Here is an 11,040-nt window from a genome sequence, read left to right on the forward strand (position 1 = left end):
CTTAGCAGGAAAATACTGCACCGACAGGTGCAGTGAAGTCTTTTTTCTGCTGGCAGCGTTTGACATTATTCTTTGATTTTGACCCTCCTCACTTTTGGCCCCTTTCTCTTCAGATAAAAGAGTCGACTAGAAAGCCCAAATACATAATTCCTTTTATGTAAATGAAAAGCAATCTTATCTGTGTGTGTGTGTGTGTGTGTGTGTGTGTGTGTGTGTGTGTGTGTGTGTGTGTGTGTGTGTGTGTGTGTGTGTGTGGGGAGAAGGTAATTGTCAAGGACCAGGGCTTCGTGTCACTGTGGGGCCAGAAAACAGGCATGTAGTTTATATGTGGTTTAACCTTTTCGCCACAGCAGCAGGCGTGTCAGAGAATCAGTCATGGCATCAGCGCCATGCCTCAGGCTTAAAAAGAAAAAGAAAAAGTAGACGGGGACAAAGAACTGAGTGGGATGATACACTCCACTGCGATGAGACGTGCCAGTCTGCCTCCTCGTGATCACTGAAAGAAATCTACTTTCACATATGACTTAGTTTTAAACACAAATGTTTTGTGCTTATAGTTATGATTCACAATATTCTGATTGGCTGGTGAATTTCCAACACCTTCTCATCTGGAGAACTTAGCTGCTATACCTAATGTGAAGACTAACTTCTTATTACACCATATCATTACAGAGACATGGTTTGGAAATGAAGAGTGCTAAAATTGATTTGCAAAATAAAACTTAATTTTCACTCTTCTCGATAGCAATCGCAGACATTTTTCCAGGGATTTGTTGGAAAAACTCAGACAAATTGCAGGTCTGAGCCTTGAGCATTTTAATTACCACTGAGACCACAGTTGCCTTTACTTTTTACATCCCTCTATCTCTTTTTCAACTCCTGTCTGGTCTTGCTGTCACCTGAGATTACTACATCTAACCACCCAGCAATCTGGTTTTCAGTCCTTACCAGTTTGTCTGTATCGTAAGTCTCACAGGATCTAGATTCATCTGCAATCACCTTTAGGATGCAGCTCATTTCAACACTGGGACTTCAGTTTACATTGGCGTTGATGTTTCTCTGGTTTATTTCAGTTATTTGTCTAAAGTGCCACCTCCATGTCATGTTTGTTTATATTCATTATATTAACGTCAGTGGCCTCAATGTACTATTCCGATCATTTCCCCACCATGACGCCAGTCACGCCAAACGGGTATCTGATCAAGTTGTGAGTCTTGTATTCTAACCCCGTTATGTCAACATTCATGAGCGGCAAAATGCTTTTCTGCTATCGTACTGAGAATCAGCAAATGTTTCCTCATGAAATGGAAAAACAGGGGTTTTTGAAATCTACAAAGATACACACATATTCCATTGTAGTACATGAAAAAAAAAATCCAGAAATGATATGAATCTTATCTTTTTACTTGCTATCCTGTTTTACCTGAACCATGTGAGAAGAACAAATCTGATGCAGACTCATTAATACCGTTTTGTCAGATTTGCATGTAATTAACAATAATGAGACCCACTTCGAATTACTATCACAGATATTTTCTGGTCTTGTTTTTTTTTCTTTTTTAAATTATGTTGATTTGTAAATGAAAAAGGAAAGAAAGCCTAATGGATCTTTCGTCTTTGTCCTATTCTAAATGAACCATAATCGCGAATCTTTTTAAAACACACTATTCAGACATTTGAAGTGAACAGCTGATATTAGTTGGGTTCTCTTCATAGCAGATGGATGTTGGATGGATACTGTTGGTTCTAAAGAGCCTTAACCTGGAACGTTTCGATGTCTGTATGTCATTTTCAGCAACAGAGAAATGTATTCTCTCTCTCTCTCTCTCTCTCTCTCTCTCTCTCTCTCTCTCTCTCTCTCTCTCTCTCTCTCTCTCTCTCTCTCGGTGTGGTGAGATAAGAATGACTTCATTCTTTTCCTGCCGCCTTGGTGTGGACGATCTCACCACACATCATTCAGGCAGAACGTTTTATCACGTGTGCCCTACAAGGATTGTGTGATTAATCAGAAAATGGAATCTGCTTGGCGAAGGTCAAACAGCAGAAATGATTCCATTTCCACTTTTCCACTGGTGTGAAAGGTTGCACCAAACCTGGAAAAAGCAGTGCCCTGGTGGAGAAATCATTTAAAGCACATAAAGACGTGCAAGTGGGAGACAATTCATTGATTTCTCTGGACCTCTGCACTTGAGTTTCCAGTGATGTCCTGGGTAAACCTAACTCTGATGTTGTCCTTGCCACCTCGAGGAAACAAACATATTTCTCTGTTGTGGCAGAGCAGCGGGCGATGATGCATGATGATGCCATCATTAGCGACAGCTTTGATGGATGAAGACATTTACAGCATGCAGGACTTTGGCCTTTGCTGGAGTAGATTTGCTTGCGTTTCTTCTCTCCATTCACTGTACAGTGAGAGCAGCAGAACAACACGAAATAAAAAATAACCAATAAAAGAGCAACAGAGAATTTTCTGAATCTGTGTCTATATTTGTGCCCTGTAGTGGTGTGGTGGTGCGCGCTCAATATCCCCGGGTCGAATTCAACTGGGGGTCTTGCTGTGGGGAGTTTATATGGTTTGGTTGTGCATTTGGAGGTTTTCTACAGGTACTCTTGTTTTATATAGCAGATCAAAAAGGTGCATTTGAGGATAATTGGTGACGGATGGAAGGATGGATGGATGGGTAGCTCTTTGTTGTGCTTTTTCCCAGTGAAGTCAAGTTGCTGGATGTCCCTGTCAATTTGAAGCAGTTATTGCTTTTAGTGGAAACCGTTCTACCAAATAAAACTTGTGAGTGAGAGTCAGATGTATTTCCAAAAAAACCGCGCTGCCTGTTTCTCAGATTTTAACAATATGTAGTCAGATAAATACATGCAACTATGACAATGGAAAGTTGACAAAAACACTATAATCTGGGTTTTTCAGGGGTCCTACAGCATGGTGGTAACAGCCAGCAGACGCAGCCTGTCCCATTAGAAAACCCATTGGGACGATTTTCATTGTTAAAAACACACGGCTTTATTGAAATTGTCAATAAATACCACTGGTCACACAAAAGAGGAATCACATGGAGTTGTGGTATAAAAGGGGAATGATGAGAAAACCAAGAAAATGAAGGCCTGTTTGAAAGAGCTCACTTGATTATATTTGCACAGCATGAGGTTAGGCAGGCAGTCTGCTATCACAGAATGGACTAAGTGTTTTCAAAGCCCACACAAAATCAAGGGGAGGTTTTTTTCTCTTTTGCTCTTTCAAACTTTCTCTGTCACGCACAGACAAATTACCACCTAGCCTAACGCGCCAATAATTATTCCGTACTACACTGTGCAATTCTAATTACAGCGAAAATGGCAGGTGATGCTTTTGAGGATGAGGTTAGTGCTACAGCAGAGTGGCTTTTAACTCTGAATGCAAGAAAAATGTAGAAAGCTCCTCTCCAAAAACTGTGTGCTGCTCTCGTACCATCACGCTGAACTCATCTCCCACCTATCGTTTCTTTTTTCCCCCCATCTTCTCCTCTCAGGCTGGCACCAACTCTTCCCTAATTGATCCCACACTGTGGCTTCTGACAGGCAGTCGACACATGGTAATGTGAGACGAGCTGGGTGCCGGCCCACTGAGTCATCGCTCCCGTGGAGAGTTTGTGTGGCCGCTGGTGAAGGAGCGAGCTTGACGTCACGTTTGCCAGCCCACGTTATCGCGCTCTCAGAGGACGGTGCAAACTTCTGACCTCTGAACTTCAGACAGGAGTTTATCCAACAAAAGATGGAAAAAAAAAAAGTGCAAATCGTTGAAATCAATTTCACCAGTGGTTTAAGTTTACTGCTTCCTAAAATATACTAAAGTTTGAACAGGTTTATTCTATTTATTTACAATCATTAGCAACTATGTTAATCAATGTGATTATGCAGTAATCAATGAGATGTGTAGGCTGAAATATGTCATTTTCAGACAACAAACTAGCAGCTTTTCTCCTCTAATTAGATACATTTTGGCCTTCAGATAACAGGATAGAATAAGACAACCCCTCCAACAAGCTAACAGTTGGTTTTTCTACCTTTTTATACTCTAATTAGGTACACATTCAAGCATCCAGCACAAACTTTCTCAAAAGCTTATAAAAACATGAAACAAATTTTACAAGCACCGTTTCTTCACCAACTAGACACAAATCATTTAGACAACAAGCAAAGCCTACGAACAAACTAAATACTGTCTTCCAAAATCATAATAAAACATCTTTATAAAACATCATGACAGTCCTCTGATATCGTTAGGACACTTCTGCAGGACTGTTGCTCCTGAAATGCATTGTGACAGGCTGTTATAAATTCAGAATATAGTGTTAGCTTTTGGACGGGAACAGTAGTTCTATAAAAATGATAATTTTTCTATTAGGTTTGTTGCGTAGTGCAGCACAAAGCAATGCAAAGTATTCTATTAGATTAGTCCAATCTTGTTATTGATATTGAAGACAGAGAGTGTTTTTATATTTAAAATGTAATTCAGAAAATGATGAAGCTGCAGTAATCATGCATCCCCTTCTGAGATTAATCATTAATAAATGAGATTAGAACTCTGAAAGAGGTCAATATGTCCCAGTTGTAGCTTTGTTTTTTTTTAAAGATGCATGCTATTCAGAAAACATTAAAAAGCCTAAAATTAAATAAAGCTAAAACAATCATTTCTGAGGGAATTAAAATATGCCAATTTTCCAATACACAGTAGTGTGTTATCATCATTCTGCAACAAACAGTTATCTCTCTGAAAGAAATGGAAGGAAATCGATGAATAAAAATCATGATATTTACAGAACAACTGCAAATCGCTCATGAGTGGACGTTTGTATGTATTGTAGAACTCACTTTTGTACTCAGTTACAATTTTTAGACATGGGCAGCGAACATGTAAGTAGATTTTTCAAAAATATGTCTGCAAAAGGGAAGTGAAGTGCATGGATCCCATGTTCAAATCCAGAGGCTTTTCTGTGTGAGTTTGCATGTTATATTTGTTTGGGTTTTCCTCAGGTATTCCAGTGCAGAGACACGCTCTTGAGGTTAATTTGTAGCTCTACATATAGGTGTGACTATAAGTGCATGGCGCTTCACTCATAGCCAGCTGGGACCATCTCCAGCACCCTGGGGCCCAACGTTAGATAAAGCAGTATAAAAGATGGATGGATTGAAAAGAAGAAGCCATCATTGCACAAAACAGACATTTATTTCCCAAAGAATCGCTGATGTTACTCTACAGTATACATTTAGGATGACAAAGGCATGACTCAGCATTTTAATGGTTATGTAGACTTTCGCAGCAGTTTTTGAGTTAAGGGCTGGTTCAGCATCTGACTTAACACAAAATAGTTATAGATTGCTGACTTGTGACACAATGTTTTCAGCACAATTATTCTTCAATAATGTTTTTTTTTTTTTTCTTCTCTAGACCGAGAAATCTAGTGTGAGAGGGAAACTGCCATCTTTTCCTGCCATCTCCTGGCAACCAAGCACATGAATGTCGTACTTCATTAACAATATCCTGTGATTGGAATTCAGCCAGGTTCAGGGGATTAATGTTGTTTCCCTGTGACTTTGAGGAATGATTGTATCTTGTCTTTGTTAGGATTCAAGCAGTTTTTTCTGAAGTAGCTTGCACCTTTCAATTTGCTCTGGATATTTTCACTGTGTCTGAGGACGACATGAGATAAAACATTAATCGACGCAACGGAACATAAGGGGAAGTGTTAGTGATTAAACTACGTCACAACAGAATCATCATTCATCTACCCCAAATGCTCCTATGCGTTACATCAACCTGAACCTACACACTTCTTCAGCATATTCAGAAATTTGACCTTTTTTGTGCTAGAGTCATATTCTTCATTGGAGACGAGAACTCGTTGAATTTAGGAGATATTTCTCACTAATGATTAAAATTCTGTCGTCAGCGCTCCACTCAGGAGAGGTGACGGGGCGAAAGAGAAGTGACACATAAAATATGAATGAGGTCACTTGCAGCAGGAACTTCGCAGAATACAAATGACAGTCGGTGTTACGGACCCCGCCAATACCAATCTGCAACTGTGAGGAGCTACTTTCATATATACAAGCTGTAAACAGCACTCCTGTAAACAGGCCAAACCAACACTGCGTTGAAGGTGATGGTGACTCATTGGCCTGCTTTTAGGGCAAATCATTTTTACAGTTGTTTGACTGCTTGGAGACGAGCAGCAGCAGAATGAGTGCTGTAGAGCATCATGTTTCCAGTTAACTTTCAAGTCCACAATGATGAAGTGCTGTAGAGATATGATTAATCAGGCAGTTGTTAGGATATGGAGAAAACTTAAAATTCCTTCCTGACTTTTATCAACTGCAATGGCGTGGGAAAAGGACTCTCTATCGAAACTGGAAGAAGAGGGTTAAAGTATTAACATGTTTTATCATTGCAAGGCCTGCACGGACTCAGCTGTCCGTCTCATGCTTGGTGCATGACAATAAAATGACAACCAAACACCTATAAGGGTTTTGATCATTAGAAATTAAATAAAAAATGTAAAATATCAGTAATATTTTATATTAGAAATGTCATAAGTACCACAGGACATTAAGAAATAGTTGACAAAAACGACAACAGTTACAATACCATAGCTCAAAATGATCCACAGATTTAAGTGTGCTCAATTTTCAGTTCAGTTAACAAAAATACTTTCTTATGTGTTCAGTTACAGTAGTGCAAATCATTGACTTTCTTTTTTCATTTAGTTGCGATTTAGTGGAAACCTTCACCTAACATTTCAACTATCTCTTTGCTCCGCTTACAATCAGTCATGTATTTTCTGAGGAAGCTCACCTCATTCAAGGCTTGTTTTGGTTTGTTTGTTCGTTTTTGAATATCTATTCACTCAAAATATGGTCTTCCAGTTATTATTTGAATATTTGCAGTTTTTCTGTCAGCTTCAAAAAACAAGTTCCTTCATTGTAACCTCCCTCACCATCCCAGCCTTTTTTCCTACACAACTGCCATTGACATTCTGCCTTTCCCCCCAGCTTTGCAGTTTTTGTGCTAAAATTACAGGTCAACTCTCAAAGTTCACTGGCTGGAGATGGAATGGCAATTGTCCAATTTCGCCACTTTCTGCTTGTAAGGCTGGATGTAACATAGTCTGGGAAGTTTCTGGGTTTTAAGTTGTTTGTGCAAAGACTTCCCCAAATATATATTTATCTACTGGCACTGTCCAGGAAGACAGTGATACCACAATAAGTTGGTTGTATAGTTTTTAGGTTATTGTTATTGTTCACTTTATCGTGAAACTGTAGCAGAGCATATGGGACGATGTCCCTTGCACATTGTAGAAATGACAGAGGAATGATGATATTAACAATCCATCTCCGATCAAAGTAACTGCTGCTTCAGGTCATTCCGTGAGGGGTCACACTATTTTTTTGTTAGAAGCAAATCCAACAACATGTTGATGTGCAATACCACTAATCCAATCTGATACCAAGAAAAAACAGAAATATTGGAAACAATACCGATGCTTTGTTCAAAAAAGAACATAAAATGGTAAGTTAAAGCGCCCTTGCTCTGGAACAAAAATAAAATTGGAGTTATTCAGCTGTTCTCATGCTGTCATATTTGATTGTTGTGGCCTCTGAACTGATTTGAGTTTTACACTCCTTTAATAGGGCTGCATGATGTGTGGAGAAGTTCAATTCTCAGGCCAAGCCTGGGCTGTACTTTGGTTGGTCTGTCTGTGTTTTTCACATAAATTAAAACCCAAAGTAACAGTAATAAGAGCAAACAGTCTTGGCATGTCAGTTCATTCATTCCAGTTAATTAGTAAGCATTCAGCACGATGTAGTCTAGGTCAGCGCCTCTTCCTCCCCCTGTATCTGCTTCCTCTCTCCAACACGAAAAGAACTCATTCTGCTCTTAACTGAGATCGATCTATGCGATAGATTCCATGAGACTTCCAGTCTCACGTCTCCTTCCTTCAGTCCAAATGAGATTTCACCAAAGCCTTTATTTCAGCACCTCGGCTAAATCAGCCCTCCAGCGCAAAAAACATAAAACTGCTGTATAATACAAACAGAGCTGTTGTATCTTCCCACTCTGTGTGCTGAGGACACAAAGTCATGACTAAGTTTCCGAAGTTAGCCAAACACTCCTACACGTACTGCAACAGCTCACAGGATTTCATCCCCATCACACAGACCTAAAAATATTTGAGGCAATGAATGGAAACAGTCATTTTACATGACTACCATGGTGTGTACATTTTCACATTTATGCTTTTTTTTGCTTGTTTGTTTGTTTAACACATGCTTACTGAGCAATTTCTGGAGATTCTCTTAGCTTGCATTCAGGAAGTGTACGCTCAATTCAAGTAATGATACACATTTATTTCCTTTGTTTAAGCTCAGAAGAAAGAAAATTAAATTCCCTGTTCGGCTTCATTGGGAACAGCCCAGTTTCTGCTGCGCACATACAGCACGCTCATATTTTCTAGCTCAGTGGAATAAGCAAAAGAGAAAGTCAGCTATCACAGATTTTTACTCATTATGTGGTTCTTATAGTCTCTTGTGAGAACATGTCTGCGTGAAAGTGCTGGCAAAACATGAGAGAGCAGAATCCTGATGAGATGGAGATAGAAACAATAACAAGGCAAGCTTTTTGCACACTCATTCCATCATCTGAGTAAAAACACTCAAATTTTTAAACTTGGTGCAAGGATAAAACTGGATGAAAACATGCTTTTATTTTTTGAAAGGACAGAAATACATGTGGCCTTAAGAAAAGTATCTGGGAATATGTTTGGCCCCTTTGAACACGTGATGAATTGTGATCTCCTTCACACATTAAACACTGTATGCACAGGGTGTGTAAACATGCAGATGTGAATTGTGCAGCGATACTCCCTCTTCTGTCTCCTCGCATGTCTCTGCCATTTACACACATGTACACAAACGTGGTATTTGCACACCGACAATGAACTTTGTTGAATACAGCAATGCATGGAGCCAGAGAGAGACTCTGCTTCCTGCATGGGACTCATGCTTTGATTTTCTAGCAATTTCTCCTGCCTGCTTGCTCTAAGGCTGTTCTGCAGCATCCCTTCCAGCTTGTGAATCAACCTTGCTCCACAGTCTCTGTTCAGAACCCCCCCCCCACACACACACACCCACCCCCTCACACCACCCTATCCGTGCCCCCGCCCTCCACCAGCCGTTTACTCTGCCCAATAATAACGCAGCGTTTTCACAACAACCCCGTTTTTCTTGTGTCTTCTCAATGAATTATTCAACCCCCCCTCCCCCCACCCCCCAATAAAGCCCCATTTAATTTCTTTAAGGGTTTGAAATAATCGCTGCAGTCAGCTCCAAAAACGCATCCAAAAAAAAAAAGGGGGGCTGCAATGTGTGGCCGAAGCAGCTATAAATACCACAGCAGCACCCCCCTGCACTCATTCAGCACCCCTCCCTCATGCTTTCCCCTCCTTCCCTAGAAAAGCGCATCAGTCAGGACAGTACTGCAGACTCCCTTCCCTGGCTTGATGTACACTTTTTCTTTTTTTTTTTTCTTCTTTTTTTGTAATGCAAGGGAGGGACACCAGTTATGTCATCGCTCTCTACCGTGCCTGCTTGCTTATGCAGAGAGGACGCTGCTGCTGCTGCTGCTGCTGCTGCTGCTCCTGTTCCCGTTGCTCCCCGACTCGGTTCGCATTGTTTTGTAGCACATGTGTGGAGCTTATAGGCAACAGCGTGGCGGTGACGGGGCGGATCATCGCCAGCCACGCGCTGTACATACAGAAGGGAGCTGGACTGTGCCCAAAAACTGTGCGCACACGCATATACCAGCTCCCCCTCCCTCCTCCAGCTGCAAGTCCGAGACGAGCAGATTTCTGTGGAAGGGCCATAAACAATGACTCGCGGTCCAGTTTTCAAAAGAGCTAAAGACGCAAGGATTCGTGTATTGAGGGGTTTTAGTGGAGCAAGGCTTTAAATCCTCATTCTGCTGGTATTTTGTTCATTTGAAACTGAACTGACTCTCAGGAGGATTGCGCACCAGGAGCTGGCCATGGTGCTGAACTTTCAGCACAGAGAACAAAGCGCAGCAGCTCAACTCAAATTCAACTTTTAAATCAAGGAATGATCCTGTCTGCACACGCAACAGTAAAATATCACATCCAGATCAGATGTTACAGGCCTACTGCATGCCTTTAACCACCCACCTTACAGAGCTGAAAGTTTTCCGATATCAGAGTCTCCTGGACGTCGATTTCTCTGGGAGTGGGCGCAGCGGTGGGAGTCCCGGCGGCACTGCCGCACGACGGAGATCCTATAGGCCCTCCTGGAGAGGAGGTGGTCAAACCGTCCAACACCTTCCGGAACTTCTTCATGTCTAATCGTTATTCTGTATGTTCAAAGGTGATGGAGAGAGTTGAAAGTCAACTCTGCTTTCTTTGCTTTTTCCAGTATCCACTTAAAAGGCAGCAATCCCAACTCGTTTAGGAAGATTTAGAAAGAAAAGGTGCCTCCTGCAGCAGTAGCAGGGTTTAAAAAAAAGAGAGAAAAAAAGAGAGGGAGAGGGTCCTCTCTCTGTGTCTTAGGTGCAGTTTAAAAAGTCAGAGAGGGACCTCATCTTGCTCTCTGGCTGTTGTCCACATGAAATGAATGCGTCTGATCCACTCCGATCTGCAGCCAACGTTGCAGATGCAGGTCGCCTATCTCATATCAAAGCTCGCACCTTTTCTGCTGAAACTACTTAACTTCATCCCTCCCCCTCCTTCTCCTGCATCCTAAAGTGACATCCGCTCTCCAGCTTGGAGGAAAAGCCCACCCCTCAACAAACACATCCCGCAAAAGTGACGGATCACACACATACAGGCACACTCACACGCGCTCACACACACACTCACATGCACACAAACTTCGAGCAGGTCAGTCCACTCTTTTCCCCCAACCCGTCCACCCCCCACAAAGAGAGAAAGCACTTCCACAACACTGTGGCTGCCGGTAAGAGGAAGAGGAGGAAGAGGAGGGCGA

The 11,040-nt window shown here is 41.4% G+C and overlaps 1 protein-coding gene across 16 annotated transcripts in view; it reads right to left on the reverse strand.

Moving 5' to 3' along the window:
* Window positions 1-10,465, reverse strand: part of stxbp5l (syntaxin binding protein 5L) — a 167,095-nt gene extending 156,630 nt beyond the window's left edge. For all 16 annotated transcript variants that reach the window (XM_030112289.1, XM_030112286.1, XM_030112284.1 and 13 more), the window contains exon 1: window positions 10,227-10,465. In XM_030112289.1, the coding sequence (XP_029968149.1) occupies window positions 10,227-10,394 (168 nt within the window). In that variant the 5' untranslated portion in view covers window positions 10,395-10,465. The remainder of the gene's footprint in view (window positions 1-10,226) is intronic.
* Window positions 10,466-11,040: the final 575 nt, after the last annotated feature.

The sequence above is a fragment of the Salarias fasciatus genome, chromosome 16 (assembly GCF_902148845.1).
Source record: "Salarias fasciatus chromosome 16, fSalaFa1.1, whole genome shotgun sequence".
Lineage (NCBI taxonomy): Eukaryota > Metazoa > Chordata > Actinopteri > Blenniiformes > Blenniidae > Salarias > Salarias fasciatus.